This window comes from Brachionichthys hirsutus, chromosome 21 (assembly GCF_040956055.1).
Source record: "Brachionichthys hirsutus isolate HB-005 chromosome 21, CSIRO-AGI_Bhir_v1, whole genome shotgun sequence".
In the NCBI taxonomy this organism is placed as follows: Eukaryota; Metazoa; Chordata; class Actinopteri; order Lophiiformes; family Brachionichthyidae; genus Brachionichthys; species Brachionichthys hirsutus.
Window position 1 is genome coordinate 4,789,181 of NC_090917.1, and position 21,535 is coordinate 4,810,715.

Sequence of the window (21,535 nt, forward strand, 5' to 3'; positions counted from 1 at the left end):
AAAGCTTTTGTTTACCTCACACACATACAGGTATATATATATATATATATTTATGCAAGCAACAATATTTAAGTCACATGAGGGCATTTCCTACTGAAAGTTAAATATGTTTTGGGGCGGTCCTGTTCATAAAGCTCCAGTGTGTTCGCAATGCCATTTTGTGACTACATAAAGATGCAGTGTCTTTTTTTTTTGCACGTGCGTGTGCGTGTGTGTGCATGCTCAGGTTTATCAGCAGAGATAGAGCTAAAAGCCAGTAGCATAATAAATGCCATATTTCTCGGAGTGGGTTCCATTGTATCTTAACCCCCTGCGGTATACCAGCCTACCAATGTATAACACACACACACGTTAAGACAGCAGACATGTAAGTAACTCCAGTTCAGTCTGTCATCATGAAGCTAATGCACCACAATGCCGACCATGTGTGAACTCATGCGATATGAACCCCTCCTTCTCCTCCCCCCCCCCCCCCCCCTCAGGAAGGACTGGAGGATTGAGGAGGAGCGCAGCCAAAGGTGACAGTAAACAGAGGCAGACACACACAGGACAGGACTCATTTATTTCTCTTCATGTTGCTTTGGACACTTGTAGTATGTATGAGAAGTTAACCATGCTGAACCTGCAGAGCGGCTCAAACTGGAGTGGGCCCAACAACTGGTATCATGACCCCACCGGCATTCAAACGCAACATAGCACAGGTGAGTGGGAATTCTCCGGAAATGCTCACAGTGTCGCCAACTTCCTGTTTGCTCTGATTATTCATCGTTGTTATTATTCTGAACTGTCGTGCTCCGCGACTGGATTTGTTTTTTTTGACACTCCAACATCTCTTTTTGTCACCTTCCTATCTACGCCAGTCTCTGACGGTTGTCTGCTGGACACCGAGGGCAGCATGGGGGGTGAGTCACGGGGAGGGGGGACGGGTCGAGTGGGAGGAGCTCCCGTGGAGCGGGATGACGGCGAGGAGTCTCAGCTGAGGCTGCAGCTCAAGAGGAAACTGCAGAGGAACAGGACCAGCTTCACACAGGAGCAGATCGAGGCTCTGGAGAAAGGTCAGGCCAGCAAGCATGGAAATCTTTTTTTTTTTTTTTTTTACCACAAAACATACATTTTGAAATTACAAACAAAGATATTTACCGTCACAACGGCCGCCTGTATGGCATCCTTGTTTGGCCCGACTGTTGTATTCCTGGTTTCTGTTGAAAAGGATCAGGAAAGCCACCCTGGACTCGATGTGGCTGCAGCGGGCCCTTGAGCTAAATAAAGACAAAGCAGCCAAGTGGAAATATATCAGTGTGGTCACTGTGTGCAAATGACATTAATGAGGAACACTGACCTCGGTGCACGGCCAAGGCACAATAACAACCATGTGTTGACACAGACACCAATTATAACAATTTGTGTGACGGATTGAATGCACAGAGCCAGCACTGCTATCTCTGTGCAGTGTCGCTGTATTTACCATGTGGCGCCAGCGTTTAATCAGCGTGGGTAATCTGTTGGAATAATAGTATCAGCCAATTGTCTTTAAAAATAACAAAAACGTAGTCATTCTGCTGCTTTTTCACATCTACATTCAAATGCAAGGTTTTCAATTTAGCCAGAATAAACAGGAAACGGTTTGGCTCAATATTTCCCCAGTAAATTAGATCATTACTTTTTAAGGTTGTTAAAGATCATCTTAAAGTTAATGATCGACTTGGAATTGGGATTTTTGTAGGTGGCCGGTTTCCTGATTTATTTAAAATAAAGTTCATATATGCAATTTGTAGTACAATAAGGTCCGTCTGACACCAAACGTCTGCTGATATATGTTCACTGTTGATCAGGATGAGTCAGTGTCAGTCAGAGGGTGAGGCATATTCTCATTTCTACTTGTGTTAGTGGCGTGTCAACCACAGACGAACTGCCTCAAAAAGAAACGGCATAATCTCACTGATGTTTAAAGTACTTTCGATTACACTTTCATGCTCCGATGCATTCTTACACTGTAAATCAAGAAGTAAATAAAGCACTTATGCTTAGTAATAAATCAGGACAGAAAGGAACTATTTTAAGGAATAGTTCTTCAATTTAGTTTCACTCAGCCTCGTGCCGACGAAAAGCAGGGAGTATCTCAACTTGAATCCTTTCATTTGAACTGTCTGCGTGTTCAATGATAAATAATTTATACAAAGTGCAACAGATAAATATTTCAAGTATGCTTGTAAGGATGCATCTCTGCTTCCTGGATTTGTACGTCTCATGGCAATATGACTCATGATCCTGATTGCAAGCCGCAATCATCTGTTGTGCAGATTATTATCTGTCAGAATAATCAATGCTTAATAGTTGATTAGAATAATTCTCATTTTAATCTATGTAAAGCTTGAAAGTGTGCTTGCCGCCGTATCACTGATTGATTGACATTTGATATCTCGCACAGAGTTTGAAAGGACGCATTACCCAGATGTCTTTGCAAGGGAGAGATTGGCAAACAAGATTGATTTACCAGAGGCCAGGATACAGGTAAAGAAACTTTCATGTGTGTAACCCCAATGCTCAACATCTGTTGTACCCCCTACATGAAAAAGAAACTTCTTTAACTCACAAGGTGTGGTTCTCCAACCGAAGAGCCAAGTGGAGGAGGGAAGAGAAGCTGCGCAATCAAAGGAGGTCGGGAGGCGTGACTTCCTGCTCACAGAGCCAAGCCCCTCTGACCACATCCTTCAACACATCTGTCTATCATCAGCAGCACAGCAGCAGCTCAGGTGTGCATACTCCACAGCGTAACATAATGACTCTCTCAGATGTGTTAAATCAGATGCAATGCAACTCACCTGACCTTTCCTTGTCTCTTCGCAGGGTCAATGTTGAATCAGGCTGAATCATCTCTGCCCAGCTATAGCTCCTTGTCAGTTTTCTCTTCTGGAGTCCAGGTCGGTCATTCGTTCATTCTCCGTCACCAGCACCTCCATAATAATAATAATACTAATGTATGTCAGAAAAAAGTGTGCAGGATTATTGGCAGACTATCAAATTATCATCCCAGCTTTAGCAGCATGTGAACATCATTATAATTTAGCATTACACAGCATCAGTGAAAGAAGAAAGCTAACATATAGTGACAATAAGCAGAGAAAGCTCCTGCTCCTGAAGGAGATTCTCTAGCACCACCATGTGTTTCAAGTTAGTGTAACTCCTAATGTTCCTCTACCTCCCCTCTCCTCACCGACATCCACTCTCAGTCTATTCCTCCCCAATCAGCCTCCTCCTACTCCTGCATGTTGCCTCCATCCCCTTCTGCCCCTCGCAGCTTTGACTCAACAGCATACTCTTCCCCTCATCTGCAGACTTCGTCCTCCGCTAATCCCAACACTGGTGGGTGTTCCTACTAATTTACTGACCGGCTCTAATGGCTGATTGTACCTGAAATAACTGATAAAGGAATCGCCACAGTCTGATTATCTTCATTTTTCTCCGTCTCTTCCAATCAGGGCTAATTTCTCCCGGCGTGTCAGTGCCGGTCCAGGTTCCAGGAAATGAGCAGCCGGGCATGGGTCATAACCTGGGCCAGTACTGGGCCAGGTTACAGTGAACACCAGGCAATCAATGACAACCAACAGCAGCAACAACAACAACAACAAAAACACACGCAAAAACAAAACAGGCATGTGCTGAGAAAACAATCTTGGTGGGGTTATAAGAAGCACAGGACTAATCTGTGGAGGGGTCAGGATGAGTCATAGACCCCAAAATGCATTAAATGTTTACAAATTCAGACAAGAGCCATTTGGATAGCACTTGAGAGTATTCTGGTTAAACTGGTATTTGCTTAGTACTATCAGGTCGGGTTTCTTTCTTTATATATATATATATATATTGGCTTTAATTCTTTCTTTTTCTGTTTGAGGTGTGTTTCGGATTAAACTATAATTAGGATTAGGATCAGGATCAGGATTTAATCAAGATTACACTCCAATGTAAAAAAAAAGACTTGCTTTTTTAGCATTTTGCAGTCAAGAATTAGTTTCAGATCATTCATTCATGTTTGTAACAGCTTTTTCCGTTACCGGGTCACTGGTTGTAATGGAGCCTATCCCAGCAGTCAACGGGCGAGCAGGGGTGTACACCCTGGACAAGTCGCCAGTTCATCACAAGGCCACACACAGACAGACAATCATTCACACACACACACTCACACCTATGGGCAATTTAGTGTAACCAATTGGCCCAATTTGCATGTTTTTGGTGGTGGGAGGAACCCAGAGAACCCGGAGGGAACCCATGCAGACACGGGGATTCAAACCTACGACAGCGCTTACCACTGCGCCACCGTGCTCAACCTTCAACCATATTTTCTTTTTTTATTACATATATTTTACAAATCTTGACAGAAGAGGGCCCCAAAAAAAACAGAGGTTACTCTGAGCCATAAACTTAAGGTACTCTCAATTTAGTAAAATAAATAATTAGAAAAGCTGTTTCGTGCAGAGTAGCTGAAGCTTTCAAACGCCCATTAAGCCATTGACTCATATCTGCTGAGCAAATAGAAGCGTTAGTGTAAGTGCACACAGAAATGTTTCAATGAGTGAGTCAGTGTTACTAAGTAAACATCAGCAGGTGTTTCTATTACAAAGCGTAACCACATTTCCGGTGATGCGGGAATAGTGAGTCTGTTCCAGGAGCTCGTGTCAGGCTACTGTGAAATATTTTAAACTTGCGTACGACAATCACTTGTACTAAAACGTAAAAAAAAATAAAAAGAAGTAACAATAAAAAGTACATCCTGCCGAGCCCTGGAATCAACATTTCACTCAGACGTATACTGCATATTTTTGTACAGACTTCTGTGTATGATGAAAAGTAACTGTGGGATATTGTCAGATATTATTGGAGGGAGGAATGTCGCATGTTTTGTTCTGAAATCATCTTCAAAACACACATTACATTTGTTCAAATAGATTATTAGAGATTCACCATATCAATATGGACATCACATTATCTGGTGCCGGGATTAACATGAAAATATCACATCATTAGAAGTAAGAATATTTAGATAAAAACATACCCAAAAAAAGCAATTTTCTTTAGGTTTTATAGGTTTTGGTACACAAATGTTTCAGAATCGTCATAAAACAGAGTAAATTATATCATAAAATTAGTAGAATATTTTTTTTACATTGCTTTTATTTGTATATTTTATACATTAAATACTGTATATCCAACAGCCAATGACAATCAAGCATCATTACACATCAAATTCTTCCAAATAACAAATGCAAGCACTTTCTTGTGAATCTGACAATCAAAGACTTGGAGATCAAAGGTCTTGGAGATTAAAAAAAATGGAAAAAACTGTGATAAAAAAAATTAAAATAAAATTACTAACTGTGCATGACCAAAACAAGCCGCTACGGACAATCAGCCACTTGCAGAAATAAAACTGAGTATTGTAAAAAATTATTACTGTACTTTGCAGAGTTGTAACCTCTGCTCACTCTTTTTATTGCTTTTGTTGACGCATCTCAGTTGAAGCTCATATGAAATGTCTTGCATCCCTTATTTATTTGACTTTTCACTTGTTCACAAAAGTCCTCTGTGTTGTTTCTGTTGATGCCGTGTGTTGTGTTAGAGCTGTATAGCTACTGGCTGTCAACCCTTTTGTGAAGGCCTTGGATCCCTTTAATGAAAATAAATGTGTCATGAATATCAATTCTAAGGCCTTTGTTTCCAGTGTTGCATAGCAATTTCCTGAAAGACTCATTATCGTGAATAGGTGTTTATGTAATTAATCCTCTTTAACGAAAAATATCACAACTGTTTTGTAGTTAGTAAAAACAGACTGGTTAAAAGTTGGGTTTATTTTTGACTATCAAGCCGCAGGCCTTGAATGATTTCAGAAGAAAAATGTCTGCATGGAAAGCTTTAAAGACCCACTAACACAAATACACCGCTTCTCTGTATCTCATCAGGATGATTAAAGGAGTACCCCCTTCCAAATAACTTAAAACGTTAACAAAAAAAAAGCAATAAAAAGTACATTTTACACCTTGTTTCATGCTGCCACCAAGGGGTCACAAATAACAACTGCAAGATTGAGATATTTTATTGGTCTAACTTGATAATCAAAAAAAATGTTGCTTGATATGGATGGAAATTTTAATTAATTTAACATCCACATCACTCCAGAAGGATGTCGCTAAGCCACCCCCCTCGGCCATCGAGGTCTAAATACTGATCAGCTAAAGGATTTTCATCGTTTCCTCTAGTGCAAGGAAGATGAAGTGGACATGCTGGAAGCTGGATGACCATTAGCAGAGCAGCATATTAGGCTAATGGCATGGCTCACTTGGTTCCCCATGGATGCATAACAATCAAAGAGAGCAGATGCTGAAGGGCGGGGAGGGAAAGGCAACACCGCTGGTGGCTTGCTGAGAGAGAATAACCCAGAAGTAGAATGGCTCTCTGAGATGTTACGTGAGATGTCAGTGTACTCCAGCTAAATGCAGCATCATCACTTTCCTCCAAATGCATTCTAAGTGTTTGTGTTATGTACAGCTGAGAAGGTGGCTGAAACCAGCTGAAAATGTTATCTATACCAAACGTGTTAAACCACCTTTGATTGGAATTAAAATTAAAGCCACACAGGAAGTAATCATGTTCATAAGCATCATATTTTCTGTGAAAGTAACACATTATTAACACATAATAATAATAATAATAATAACACAGTATAATATTTTCTGTGAAGGTAACACATTAACACATAATAATAATAATAATAATAATAATAATAATAATAAAGTAATCGGATATGATCAATTTTCTCTTTTTTCTTATGCGCGGCTTCGGCGCTTCTTCGAGCGGTAAACCGTCGGTAAACTGTAAAACTCGTCATCGGCGTCATCATCAACAACGTTGTACCTGTCGGCCCCTCCTTCGCAGCAGAAATCTGAATGGGCGGATAACGGGAAGCCACCGACGACGCGTCAGGAGGGCGGCCAGACGCGCAGAGAGCCTGATCGATCAGCCCAGCCTCGACCCAAGAGAGACGGAAGCTCAGGAGGACAAACAGCGGCGTGTTTTTGCTCCAATTGTCTTGAGCTGGAACAGAAGAGAGGAATAACTTTGATTCTTCTCAAGCATTTCTTTTTTCTTTCTTTGTTCCTTCCAGTGACTGGAATGGAGTTTGGTCTTCTTCTGTTGATGGTTTTGCTTTTAACGGGGAGTTCATCAGCACAATCCGACCAGTACAGCAGAGCAGTGGTGAGTGTTAAACACACAAAGGTCACTGTGGGAGATCTGATGACTGATCATTATTTAGCATGTTAATTGATTAATTGTGTCCACTAAACACAATGCATACAGCAAGAAAGAAAGAAAGAAACACGTCTTCATTTTGTTTTTAGGTATTATTATCTGTCCATTAACCATGTCTATTATTCTTTTAATCTCCATTAAACAACCTTAAATATAAAATCAAATATGGCACCTGTCACAGTGACTCCTTTTCCAGGGAGGGGGTCGCTTTGCATGCTTCTCTAAGATGTTGTTTGTTGAGTTCAAACGCGATGCTCAATGCTCATCCTGGCATCGTGCTGTCCGAGTGGATGAGCAGGAAGTCGTAGCCTCTGGAGCCTGCCTTGTGACAAAGAGCTGGTGGTTGATGCACGTGAGGTCCATATGCAAGGGGGGGGGGGACCCCCAGGAGAGTCCCTCAACCCCCTTAATCGCATGAGAAGAAAGGGGAGGAAGAACATACAAGCGAATAGTAGCAGGTGGATATAGTAATAATTAATAAAAGTATTGATTTGATTGAATTTACTTTATACACAACATGCAGGCAAATCTGGGGGGGGGGGGGGTGTGTGCTCTTTGCCAATCCAACTGTGGTAGTTATAAACACATTGTGTTTGCAGCATAGCGTTTACATATAAGGAACTCAGTTTGGAAATATCTGGATTCCTACTTCACCCCCACGCTTCCTCAAAAACTGTAATACTGCAGTTTGTGCAATTTGGCATGTGACAAACAAAAAACAACAACAACTGGTTTTGCCACCATTATCATAAAACTCATCATGATGAGCAACCTGCCGGATGCTGATGGTGTCTGAGTGGAAGTTAAACACGTTTCCAGATGAAATAATGAGGGTTTTTTTTTTTTTTTTTTTTGCTCACAAGAATAAGGTGACTTGACTATTTCAAAATTTCACCTGTAAAAAAAGTTTTCTGAAAAAAAAAGAGAACCAAAAGTGGAATTTCTTAAAATAAAATACAGAGGCTGTGCAGAAAAGACACAAACTGTGGCTGATATTTTGTTGGCAGTGTGAAACCCACAGAATGTGAGCCAACACCTTATCCTTCCTGCAACCACAGCAGGAGGTGGAGGCACAGGTTTCAAAATCACTCATCAAAGAATTTATTTTGATTCATGCAAACATTGGTTGATACCGCAGTTGTTGCTTTCAACTGCAGTTTATTCTCTCGTTGTTCTGTGACGAATTACAAATTACTTGCTATTATACCCGTCACGACTCACTCAACAACCACAAGATTTCATCATATTAACCGTTCAAAAAATGTTGCCTGTGCATTGTGGGTAATGTAATCACTGATCTATTATCTAATAATATTTTTTTATGGTAGTTTGTGCTGTGCTGTGTGAAAATAACAACCAATACCTTATTTCTTATGAACATTTCATGATTATCTTGATTTAATGCAGTGACAAATACAACTCCCTTGCTCCCCCCCCCCCCCCCCCCCAGGATTGGTTGAGCAGGTATGGCTACCTTCCTCCTCCTGACCCACACACAAGTAAACTGCAGACCAAAGATGGGCTTGAGAAAGCAATTCGTGTCATGCAGCGATTCGGCGGCGTTCAGGAAACAGGAGTGCTCGGTAACGATCTCTGACTTAGATCAATCAGATCAATAGAGCATGTTTATATTGATTTTAATGGTTTTGAATGCTGCGTGAGGTCAGGCATGGAATGGATGGACTAACAGATGAGGTGAGACACGAAGATTGATTTGCTGTAGCGACCCCTCAGGGGACAAGCTGAAAGTACAGTAGTAGTAGTAGTAGTAGTAGTAGTAGTAGTAGTAGTGTGAGGAATCAAGCCACAATCAATCTGCTTTCTCGTGCTTTTGTTCGTGTTAAACTGTGACTAACTTCATCCAGACGATGAAACCCTCAAACTCATGTCCACGCCGCGCTGCTCCCTTCCCGACATTGTTGGGAGTGAAGACATGCTGAGGAGGAGAAGAAGACGGAGGAGAAGATACGCTTTGTCAGGCCTCAAGTGGCATAAGGCAGATCTCACGTGGAGGTGCGTTTGCACTCATATCAAGTTGCTCAGTGCAGTTTTCTTTCTCATGGGTTTATACCACGCATTGTTTTCGGGTGTATCTCCTACTCCAGCAGCAGTGAGCAAGTTCAGACTGTATGATGGCAATATAGCTCTGATTTTCAATCAATCAATCAATCAGTCAATCAATAAGGACTGTGTGGAACCTTTTTTTGAAGAGGTCTTCAACTCGGATAGATTTTTATACAAATTTACCACAAATGTTGTATTTAAGTGCATTTTTGTCAAATTGATAATCAATTATTGTTGAAGACGAGGAGAACGTGAAAATGCCTTTGAGCTTTAAGTAGCATTGTTTAGATCTTAAATTGATTATCCTGGACTGGTAATAGAAATAGCTTTTTTTAATTGGCTTGGTTGTGTCATTTTATTAATTTCTTTCCTTGGATTAATGATTAAGAAACTGCAGTTTACACAGTGAAGACCCTAAATTTGGTGTAACTCGAAATGAAAAGTTTTTTGGTTTTTTTTACAACTGTTTATTTGTAAGGCATTTATCAACAACAAATCAGCCTTGGCATTAAGGGAAAAAAATATGGAAGGACAAGATTAAAGAGTAGAATGAATTAAAATGCCTTGTGTACCGGCTGAGTTCCCCATTCAGTCTGAAGTAAAACTTAGTAAAACACAGTTTTCCCACTAAAGCTGAAGTCATTTCTGTTAATCACTAGCCTAGAGTGCACTATATTTACAGCTATAGTTACTGCTGTACAATCTGCAGCCACTAGATGGCGAAGAAGGTATTGCTTTAAAATAAACAGCCGCGTTCCCATTGATTTAGCGACACAAGTAATACTTCTTAGTAGGACTGTTCATTTAGAGTTTTTTCAATTGCATTTTATAATATAAATTTTATATATATATATATATATATATATATATATTGTACATAAGATAATTTACTAACTTGGTATCAACAGAAACAATTTGAAAACTAATTAGAAATTTGCAGCCTTAAGAAATAAGTAATAAAGGACAAAAATAAAACAACAATGTCTGGACAAGCATTGCGAACAAATTTAGCAGATAATTAAAAATGCACTTTTATTTTAACGAAAGATGTTTTTCTCTGAAGTGTCCGCAGCTACCCGTCGCCTTCCTTCTCCTCCGACCTGCCTAACAATATGGTGGACAAACTTCTGACTCACGCCTTCAAAGCTTGGAGCGACGCCGCCCCGCTGAACTTCCGCCAGCTGCCAAGCGACCGCCACGGCGTGGCAGCTGGCGGGGACATCAGAGTGTCCTTTGCTCGCTTGCTCCATGATGACGGGTACCCTTTTGATGGGCTGGGCGGCACCCTGGCTCACGCCTTCTTTCCCGGGAGGGACGAAGTGGCTGGTGACACACATTTTGATGATCATGAGAACTGGAGTTATGCAGGTATACAGTGACTTTGAAATCAGCATCAATGGCTTCATGGTGGATTGAAAACTGAATGCAGACGTGAGCTCTTGTGATCATTAAAAGGAAAGGGAGCTCTTTGCTCATTCAGTGAACACACGCTCTAGACCTCTTCTCTGACCATGTAACACTCCTGCTTCACACTTTCTCAGGTGACAGCAGCAGCACTGACTTGTTCACAGTTGCAGTGCACGAGTTCGGCCATGCGCTGGGCCTGTCCCATTCCTCCTCTGATCCGTCCATCATGAGGCCGTACTACCAGGGTCCTGTGGAAAACATTCCCGACTTCAAGCTGGCTCTGGATGACAGGATGGCCATCCAGCAGCTCTATGGTCAGTAATCAATCAATCTCTATCTATCTATCTATCTATCTATCTATCTATCTATCTATCCATCCATCCATCCATCCATCCATCCATCTATCTATCTATCTATCTATCTATCTATCTATCTATCATCTATCTATCTATGCTAGTTCCGGACCGTGAGTGAATGTTGTCGTCAACATTCTGTCATAGGTGTGAAGGACGGGGGGCCACCAGGTGGGGTTAATCCTGACCTGCCGGGTTTACCCAGACCTCCTCCCGTCAGGCCAACACATCTGTGAGTATAAACATTCGAACCACTGCACATCCATCCTCAGTGTTGCTCGCAGGTGGACGCAGACAGGTAGATCCATTTGCATGGACTAGTGATGACTTTTTGAGATTTTTGCAACAACTTCTCTGTCACAGTTCTGATCCCTCATTCCACGAGCGCTGTCAGGGAGGCTTTGACGCTGTGGCAAATATCAGGGGAGAGGTCTTCTTCTTTAAAGGTAGAGATAAGAGGAGAACATAAAATGCACTTCAGATTCCAAGATCTTTTTACAATGTCTAAATCTTTCTTGGAAGACATCTACACTGTTCCTGAATATATGGAGGCATCTTATCGGGTCTCTTTGCTCTGAAAGGTGCACACTTCTGGAGAACAAAGCGAGACGGGTCTTTGGTGTCCCTCATGCCGGCTCTAATCAAAAACTTTTGGACTGGTTTCCCTCCGGCCATAAACAAGATCGATGCTGTGTATGAGCGGAAGAGTGACAGTCACATCGTCTTCTTCACTGGTGAGAGGCGGGATCATCAGGTTGTGATTCCCTTTGGTGCATCTACCTAAATTTGGAAGTGGCAACATTTATAGCAACATAACTCAAATAGTTACAGATGGATCTTAATGACATTTTCAGGAAGTGTTGGGACTCTTACCAGGAACAGATTATAACATTTTAGTGATGGTCCAGAAGAGATCCTGGATTCTGTTCCTCAACCAGTATTAAAACATTCTGTCTACCTGGTTAGAAATTCACTGCACAAACAAATGCCCTCTTATACTTTCCTCCACGTATCCAGGATCTCAGTACTGGGTCTTCAAGGACACAGTGGCCATGCCCAATTACCCCCGACCCCTCGCTGACTGGGGGATGCGTAGGAAGATAGGAACGCCTGTGGAAAGTGTGGAGGCAGCGTTCATCTGGGCCCACAATGGGAAAACATACCTCTTCAGCGGGGGGGAATTTTGGAGGTTTGACGAGAGTCATAATAGCGGACAAGTGAGCAGGCAGCCGGAACCGGGATACCCACGGGACAACAGCCTCTGGGCCGGAGTACCCGCCCACATGGATGACATCATCAGCTGGGGAGAAGGTAACGTCACAGTCTGAGGTCTCACGTCATGAGATTAGGACTAAATAAATGTATTTTATGGGGATAGCATGTGAATCAACTATCCAACTTGAATAACAACATACCAAACACTCGGTGGTAAATGCCCAGATAGTGAATCATCCAACCAATCTCTTGTGTCATGATTTATAGACTACAGAATATACAGCAATGCTTTTCCACTTGGCTTCCGGATGTGAGACAGCTGTACCTCTCAGACCTGGTGTGGAGGCTAAATCTAAAGTAGCAGCCGATTGAAAATGTTCCGCTCGCTGCTCTTAATCGCGACCTTCCGTTTGCTCATGACCGAATTAAAGATCTGCTGTCGCTCTTTAGGAGATGCCTACTTCTTCAAGGGCAACCTTTACTGGGTGCTGAAAAACGGAGGACTGAATCAAGAGGTCGTTACGCCGAGATCCATTGCCGTGGACTGGCTCAGATGTCCGGCTCCTCCGGCGTCCCCCACTGCAATCGATCCTCGAGTCCCAAAGGAGTGCAGCTGTGACTTAAAGGGTTCATCGTCTTTCCTCAGAAGCAGCTGGCCCCCCTTGATCCTCGCTATATTGTTGGTGGTTGTTTATTAGAAAACAGAGCGGCGACTGCAGGTTGCTTTTATACTGTTTCTCTTATTCAGCTGGAGGGTGGCAAAAGCTCTTATAATAAACTCACCTTATATTACAGCTGGTCTTAAATGACCTATAGTCAGGCAAACCAACCCACGTTAAATCTTTAACATGAGCTCTATCCTGCAGTAAATATTTTCTTAACAGCCCCATATTGCTGAGTTGAATTTTGTCCTTTCTCTATCCCGCTATAGAATCCCGCCACTCCTTTTCCCTGCAGGGAGGATTGTATTACACACAGCCCCAAAATGAGAATGCATGGACATATAAGACGGAAATCCAGGTTGCGCTCTCATAGTGGGGACACACACACACACACACTTCTTTTCCAGTTTATTGTTAAGTGCATTCATTCAAACGAAAGGATGACCAGTGGGTTTTTTTTTTAATGATTTCTGTAAACAATAATTATGAGTCAAGTTTTTGCTGTTTGCTGTAAATGATTTAAATCACCTTTGCATTGATCATTTAAGTTCATGCTAAAAAAAAAAAAAGTGTCATTTTACAGGCTCTCTTTACTCATGCCTGAACTCACAAGCAGGAATCCAGTGCAAAGCAGTTGAATGCAATGAATCGTTCGCTTGGACATAGCTGAAAGTGGAGTTTAGGAAGACAGATAAGCTGTTGTAGGTTCAAAATGACTGAAGAGAGCCTGAGCCAGTGTGACATTAATGTAATATTCAATTGTATTGGTCAAGCTTTTTATTTATTTATTATTTTAGTTATCTTACAGTGATTTTATAAATGATATCATGAATATTTCATGTATTTCTTTCATGCTCGCATTTTTATTAAATCTGTCACTGTAATGCTTTTGATGGAGCTCTGATGATGCAGTTCAGTGCGTCTTTTTAGGTTGGTTTTAGCAGCACTGCCATATCGCCCTCAGCTTAGCTTAGATCTAGTTGTGCTAAAGTTAAGGCAGACTGTAATGCAGTTGCAGGAAGGCACAAGAAAAAAGTTTTGAAATTTGAAAATCTTACAATCTGTTTCTTCTGTGTTGCTTCATTGTTCCTGGCTACAACTGAATCTCCCCCCCCCCCCCCCATAAGACCCTAGCAACACCTCCCCCACCCACACAATCTGATAAGAAAGAAAAAAAAACACACACACCTTATCTTTTGATCTCAGCGCCTTTGGGACTGCGCTCTCGCTTATCACATGGTTCGCATGTTTGACACTTCACGTTTGTGAGAATCTCAACCATTCAACTGAATGCATACTCATCATTCTCCAGGGACACACCCTCGTGTGCAGCCCAGAACACTGATTGTGATCTTAATGCACCCAACTTTTTCAATGTCAGGTTCTCATCTGAGCGCCTTGGAGTGTAGGGGAAGGGAATGAATAGCAGGATGAGATTCGCGCTCATGGCCTTCTGGATCCCGGGAATGCCGGCTCAGTTTTGTCATCGGCAGGAGAAGCAGAAGTCCTGAATTAACAATTAGACGCTCTCGTAATACTGAACTAAAGCGACTCATTTGCGGGAACTCTGAATGTAATGTTGTGTATGTTTATTTCAAAAGTCCCGCCTTCTCCTGATCTATAGTTAAACATTGAATCCTTTATTCATAGCTCATTCAAGGATGTTGGCACAGGAGTATTTATTCTACTCCTTAAGTTAGACATTATTTAGGTCTTATTTGCTGCACTAAAAATATATATCATATATATCAATTTCAGGACAAAGACGTAGAGAGAGTCGGCAGTAAAGGGCCACATTTGTAATATCATAAATGCACTTTGTATATATCGGGGGGTTTATGTCATCCGATGTTTTGTGAACTATAATCCCAACATCTCAAGCGTCTCGCTCAAATTCAACCCACGTAAGATGTTTCAGTGCCAACATGCAATGTTGTTGTTTTTTTATGTATGAATGCCACAATATCCATGCATGATATCTGGGAATTTCTATACTTGTGTTGCATACAGTCAAAGTAAGACAGCTGAAGAAGAAGTGGACATACAAATCATGACTTAAACTTTAACTTTAATTTAACAAGATCACAAAGCTCCATGTCTGTTACATTGTTTTCATTTGACTCAGCGAGACGTCGGTCCTTCATCATGACGCCCAGCAAAAGCGGCATCACAGAGTATATTGTAGAGTGTTCAGCCCACCAAAGCGGCCACATGACATCGGCTATCAATATCTTCTGCGATGATGACAACATAAAAACAAATTAAGTTATTCAAATGAATCAAATATGACAATCTATCGAGAAGAAAGTCTTTCCAAACACTGAATTACTGATTGTTTCTCTCGATTAACATTACTTCATTTACCACCTACATAATTTGTGCAAATACACATCATCTCCTTCAACCTGAATGCAGTTTTTCATTCTGCAAAACAAAAAGTCAAAGTATCCTGGCTGCTACAAGTGCCAGCGTGCCGAAAAGAGCTTAAACGCTGATTCTTTACAGTAAATCATAGCCACTGAATAAATCATATGATGGACGACCGACATAGAAGCGAGTCGCCATGCGTATTTGAGCAAACTCATTATAATAGTGTTAGTATAAGGGGCTAAGATGGAGAGCTGCTAAGTTACCGTGGTGATGATCACGTTTGCTTGTTGACGAAAGGTCTCTCCCCTGATTTGGGAGCAGCAATGATTTGTTTTGTGCATTCTTCATTTATTCATTCATTCATTTGCCAACCGCTTATTCCGTCATCGGGTCGCGGGCCAAGCTGGAGCCAATCCCAGCAGTCAATGGGCGAGAGGCGGGGTACACCCTGGACAAGCCGCCAGTCAATCGCAGGGCACATTCTTCATTTATGTGTTAACAAATTTGACAAGATGCAATTCTGACAAATCACATAGGGAAGGCAATAAATGATGGGTAAAACCTGAGTGCCAGAAACACCATATATTGATGACACACCACAACAACTTCTGCTTTTTGGGCTCTAGCTCCAGTACACAAGGAGACTCAGGGCTATCAGCCCTAGAGAGGAGAAAGTCGTGGACGCAGCGCTGGTGCCTGTCATTTCTTGGGTTGAGACAGGCTGGTCTGGCTGAATGCTCCTGAAGACATTGACCATCATAGGTGATGAAGTATTCGTGCCGATGAATAAACTGCTGAAACTGTCAATCTGGAGACAAAACGTTGGGGGCAGTTATCCACGTGAAACACTGCTGAAAAAATGTGCACCGACTGTTCTTGCAAAGTTACTACATCAGCGTGTAAAAAACAAAACAAAAAAAAACTCACCAAGTTGCTGCTGATTGCGATTGTGTCTTTGAACACAGTCCAAACTACAGCCTCGTAGCAATTTGGGGTGGTTAGCGAGCCTTTGTAGCGGTAATAGCTGGAGTGGTTCACACCACTAGTGAGATTACCCAGTGAGATTCCAGAAGGCGCAGAAACAGAGGCGTCTGAGGAGAGAAATGTGAGCCCCCAAACCCAGGATCACATCAAAGCGTGAAATACACACACGCTGGTCCGCGTGACAGCGTGACAAGAGTGGGGGGGAAAACATCATCTTTAAATTATTATGAAAGGGTAGTGCATCTCAGAATTCCTCAGAAAAAAATACTGGCAATTATTTTGTATATTTGAGATACATTAAGGAAATTCAATGTGTACACAGGTTAAGCATCGTGCTTGGAATTCGTTCACTAGAATTTGGATTTTGTGCCGCTTAAGAATATCTTTCGTCAAGAGCGATCCCCTCTTCCAAACTCCTTACCACAGAATAAGAGGCCGGTCAGGTTTATGCTTGCCCAGGCTTGAGATAAGGCACTGTTATTATCTGTCGATTCCTAAAGAAAGAAAGAAAGAATATAACTTTCACGTTGCCAGGAAGTCCGTTTACACTTAAAGAAGTGCGGCTGATAGATGAAATAGCATCATTTAATCATTAATAACAACACCATTTATTTTTGTCTTTTATTTTGTGTCTTTTTCCTACCTCAATGAAGTAGCCAAAAGCAGCAAATCCTTCTGGGTCCATTACTCCCAACGTTGTATTCCTATTAAGGGATTTCTTAATAGTGACTATGTGCATCTGGGGTGAAAAGAAAAGTAAAAAAATATAAATAAAAATACAAAAAACCTCCTCAGTTAATTATAGCTCAACAAGAAACAAAGCCTGCACGAACGCACGCACGCACGCACACACGCACACACGCACACACACACAGTACCTCCGCTGGAAAGCGCCTGCCATCCAGAGTGTGCTCGGAACCGGGCACTGAGCTGCCATTGCCCCAGTGCAAATGGAACTGCAGGGCTTCATAAGTCTCAGATAGGTTTCCGCCGGAAAACTCAATTCCCGGGTTTAACTGGACTTTAACTGGAAAAAACAAGATGAAGAATTGCATCAGTCATTGATTAGATGACACTTCACGCGATGATAATCGACCATATGAGAAAAGTCAAACTTGCAGACACATTTCTTAAATAAATGTAATCTCAATTGCCTAACACTAGAATTTAATCTGGGACCGCCCACCAGTGACCACTCACTTGTCCTGCCGGTGTTCTCGATCTTGCTCAGGAGGCCGGTGGTGCTGAGGTTCGCGATGATGATTTCAGTCAGGTTGCTGCTCCCCGTGACGGCTGATGTGTCAATGTCTACGGGAGATTGCCGGCTGCCGTTGCAGAAGTCACTAAAGAGGACTGGCCATGTTGTGTCATCTACGGAAAAGAATGGAAGACAAATGTTATGGTTGGAAGAGAAACAACGGGTCAAATATTCTAGAAGACATGGTGAAGTAAGAGCGAATACTCACTGCAGGATGGATCATGGTAACAATAAGCTAAAGGGGGAGGGAAGGGGAAATAGCATTTAGTGACTCTCATGCTCAGTGCAATAAAATTGTGTTTGTTTAGTCACAATAAATCCAAGATGAAAAAAAAAGGTTGAATTACGGGTATTGCTTGACCCGTTCGCGTTTGCACACAAAGCCAGAAAGTATAGGGCAGCTACAAGCAGCTTCATCTAAAAAAACAACAACAACAAACACCAGAGACAAAATATTAACAGCATATTTTTTGCAACATCACGGCCGGTCACATTAAATCTCCGGAAATAAAGATGTCCAAAATGTTATGCAAATGTTTGAATGCAAGTTTAAAATCAGATTCTTAAATATCGACCCAGCAAAATGAAATGCAACACATTTCAATCGTCAGAACAAATGATTTAAACTAAACGGAGCTCAGCAGTTGTGTTCACATTAATCAATGAATAGAAATAGATTAGTGAATGAATGTATTTATAGGGAGCGTCTTACCTTCGACACACCTGCAGCTCCCTTTCTGCGTTTGCTGCGGTGCGGCCTCATCCGCCTATTTATTGGCTCTCTGACACCGCCTCAGTCTGACTTTACGTTAACCTCCCTGGAAGAATGTTCTGAGGAGGATCGTTTTTTATCCCCCCCCCCCCCCCCACACACACACACACACACACACAAGGAAGTTTCCTATTAACGACACCAGCGGGAATTAAACATTTTCCGGTATTGATCTTACAGGTACAAATAGGCGACATTACATCATTGGTGGACTCATTGTGTCCACATTATCACAAATTCTATCCAAACACTGTATATTACAGAACTGGATAAGGTACAACAGCCAATAAGAAAAGCCGGAAGATGATGGATTCCACCCTTGGACAGTAACGTCTCCTTGAACACAGGCAGCAACCCTACAATATCCTGCTTGTATTATGTACTATGTTCTATTGACTAGCTCAATAATGGCCTTCTTGTTTGAGCCCATGATGCAGAGTGCGTGACAAGTTGTCTGCCCGCATACCTCAGGTTCATTTTTTGCACTGCGTCTTCCTCTTGGATCTGGATGGCTGTATGATTAAACAGTTTGTGTTGGCAATTTGAATTTGGCTTAAAGGGAAACACGAGAAAAAACTTTCAGAACCACTCCTGCAGAACACAATGAGAACAAGAGAAGAAAAAAAGAAGCTTCTATTTGGCCGTGACACAAATCTCAAGGGCGCATCTCAAACAGAAATGTGACAGCATAATCTGAGCAATCGTTTGGCTCCGACCCAAGGGATGGTGTTCATGAGACATCTGCAATTTGTGACTCGATGAGAAGTCTTGACGTTTTGCGGTCGACTTTTGTTGTCCGGGTTTTTCCTGTTGATGTCGTCAGAGCTGCTCGACGAGAATGTGCCGCGAGATAAAGCCTTTTAGGGGAGGCAGGTCAGATAATGAAAGCAGACCACCAATGCGACAATTTGTGATGTGTTAATGTTAGGCGATTTAATTCTACTGCTGAGTATAGATCATTAAGCAAAGTTTAAGTGATCGATGCAATACATCTGTTGATTAAATAACCGGCGATATTTTGTCCGGGACAAATGAGCCAAGATATAAAAGCATGCAGCGGGAACAAGAGTAAGCCACCGTGCTGGAAGACAGGATGAACAACTTCCCGACAACTCACAAACTATTCTTGCATCACTTCAATTGTGAATCACAAAAACCAGCTCTTCAAAAAGACTAAAGTTCTCTGAGATCCAGGGTTGTGGCCGAGGAACTGGACAGATTCATACTGCAGGACCTTGAAATAGTTTTATACACAATGCAAACATTGTCCACCTGAGCGTGGAAGATGTTAAAGACATGTGCATGCATGGACATACAGCTTTCTGTCTGTTGTGTCAGCTGGCGATCGTCAACCTGCTGTGCTTCCACGATGATAGGAGCCATTTGCACGAAGTCGGCGTCGATCATTGCTATTTTATTGGCTCAATAGAATGGATTCAAGTAGGACAATGACTCAGGAGACATTTTCCACGGTTTATTTATGAGTAGTGGTGGTTGGGACTGTGGCTTGGCAGGTAGAGGTGGTTGATGGAGCCAACACGCAGGCGAAGGAAAAAATTAATTGTCCAAGAACATTAATACGATTCATGGAATCAACCGCAAAGCTGGCAGAACTAGCTGGCACCAAAGTGTGAAAGGTGAAATATATAGGTGAAAAATCTGTTATAAATATTTTAGTGCCACTGCACAAAGTCAGAGGGATTGTGGAGTCCATGTTCTCGAGGGGTCAGAGCTGCTTTGGTGGTAAAAAAAAAAAAAGAAAAGAAAATGAAGCAGGTTGTTATAGCGTTATGGCTGATTAATGTTGCTTTTAATGTCTCAGAATGATGAAAGCAAGACCAAGGGATTTAAAATGTCCTGACATTTTGGCTCCTGTTGGCTTCCAGAAGGCTAACTATTTCCTTGTGTCTGAAAAGCCTCTTGTGTCAAAAAGACAGCACCCTTGAGCAAATAGCTGAAATAATTTTTAAGTACCTTGAAAATCTGGTTCTCCCATACATCAAAGACAGCCTAGCATCTCTGAACCAGTATGCATCGGCATTCTGAGCTGAAGCTTTCTCCCACCTCCAAAAAGATGAGATGAAATGGTCACACGCAATCGTCCTCAGGCGTGATCGTGGGTGTGAATAGTTGTTTGTCTTTGATGTAGCCAAGTGAGGGGGGGGGGGGGGGGGGTACTCAGCCTTTGCAGTTCCTTTTCAGAAGAAATTTCAGGAATCAATGATAGTGAAGTTTGAAATCAGGTAGTGCTCTAATAAATTGATGACTGATCAATTTATGTTTGACTTAAATTTCTAGCTGAACGTATACGTGAATAGATAACACCACTGGTAGTTGTTCAAATGTACATGCGAGTGATAGTAGCTGCTGTACTTTAAAACTCAGCTTTATATAAGTACACGAAAAGCAGGAATTGGAGAGATTTCCAATAGCTGCGTGCACGCTCTATATGAAGAGCTTGTTTTGGCTGATGTAACAAACAAGAACCCATTCTGGGATAATTTATGAATGAAGCTGAGGTTGCTAAGGAATGGAATGGAAACTTTTAAGACCACATCTGAATGTGGAAGAGCAAACTGAAAATATGCTCCTACAAAAGGTAGCAAGCATGTTGTATTAACTTCCCTGAGTGATGAAGAAAGACTCTACTGTCCTGATTCTTTTAAATATATATATATATATGTCACATCAATTCCGATTTACTTTTACTTTTCTTAGTTGGTGTATAAAGATACCAAGAACTATTTTGAACCTTTTGATGATGATCCAGATCACCATATGGGTGGTGTAAATCTAATTATGAGGGGAATGAGCTGCTCGGCGGAGGTCTGCACACTGCTTTTCTCGTTTTATAATGTGGTAATGCTGTAGGTACATTGAAAAAATGAGATGTAAAGCTTCAAAATGCAAATCAATGTCAAATCAAATCAAATGTTTCCTATTTTAGCAAAATACAGTCACTGTTCTAGCCCTGTACAAAACTACCATTACCACAACCATGTTTTCTTCTTCCCCATTGATCATTGCGATAAAGTGATTCAACGAGAGCAATAAATATTATTTGAAAGGGCCGATACGGATGGCAGGAAACAAGAGAAACAATTTTTATACAGATAATTTAGATTTTAGTGCTTAGAAAAATACT

General features: G+C 41.6%; 2 protein-coding genes across 3 annotated transcripts; one reads left to right on the forward strand and one right to left on the reverse strand.

The window, feature by feature from the left end:
* Positions 1–595: 595 nt before the first annotated feature.
* Positions 596–13,042, forward strand: mmp25b (matrix metallopeptidase 25b). 2 transcript variants are annotated; one of them, XM_068754432.1, is made up of 16 exons: positions 596–701; positions 861–1,055; positions 2,429–2,511; positions 2,597–2,753; positions 2,848–2,921; positions 3,231–3,363; positions 7,160–7,251; positions 8,756–8,888; positions 9,171–9,318; positions 10,433–10,737; positions 10,911–11,090; positions 11,277–11,361; positions 11,493–11,575; positions 11,711–11,863; positions 12,147–12,440; positions 12,795–13,042. In XM_068754432.1, exons 1-16 carry the CDS (start codon positions 596–598, stop codon positions 13,040–13,042), a joined length of 2,469 nt encoding a protein of 822 aa, XP_068610533.1. The 2 variants fall into 2 exon arrangements, with proteins under 2 accessions (XP_068610533.1, XP_068610534.1); XM_068754433.1 differs by lacking the exons at positions 7,160–7,251; positions 8,756–8,888; positions 9,171–9,318; ... (5 more) ...; positions 12,147–12,440; positions 12,795–13,042 and adding an exon at positions 3,480–3,580.
* Positions 13,043–15,066: 2,024 nt separating this feature from the next.
* Positions 15,067–18,035, reverse strand: ca15b (carbonic anhydrase XVb). The gene is made up of 8 exons (XM_068754355.1): positions 17,966–18,035; positions 17,827–17,853; positions 17,561–17,731; positions 17,239–17,387; positions 17,004–17,099; positions 16,782–16,854; positions 16,304–16,467; positions 15,067–16,184 (listed from the first exon to the last, which is right to left on the reverse strand). The coding sequence occupies exons 1-8, from the start codon at positions 18,033–18,035 to the stop codon at positions 15,999–16,001; spliced, it is 936 nt and encodes a 311-aa protein (XP_068610456.1). The 3' UTR covers positions 15,067–15,998.
* Positions 18,036–21,535: the final 3,500 nt, after the last annotated feature.

Bases quoted from the DNA above. Each gene is read 5' to 3' on its own strand.
- mmp25b (XM_068754432.1), top strand. From the start codon at position 596: ATGTATGAGAAGTTAACCATGCTGAACCTGCAGAGCGGCTCAAACTGG. The intron at 3,364-7,159 runs GTGGGTGTTCCT...TGTTCCTTCCAG, and splicing joins CTCCGCTAATCCCAACACTG to TGACTGGAATGGAGTTTGGT. The intron at 10,738-10,910 runs GTATACAGTGAC...ACACTTTCTCAG, and splicing joins TGAGAACTGGAGTTATGCAG to GTGACAGCAGCAGCACTGAC.
- ca15b (XM_068754355.1), bottom strand. From the start codon at position 18,035: ATGAAGCTGCTTGTAGCTGCCCTATACTTTCTGGCTTTGTGTGCAAAC. The intron at 16,855-17,003 runs GTAGGAAAAAGA...TTCTTTCTTTAG, and splicing joins CTTTTGGCTACTTCATTGAG to GAATCGACAGATAATAACAG. The intron at 16,185-16,303 runs GTGAGTTTTTTT...TTTTGTCTCCAG, and splicing joins TCGCAATCAGCAGCAACTTG to ATTGACAGTTTCAGCAGTTT.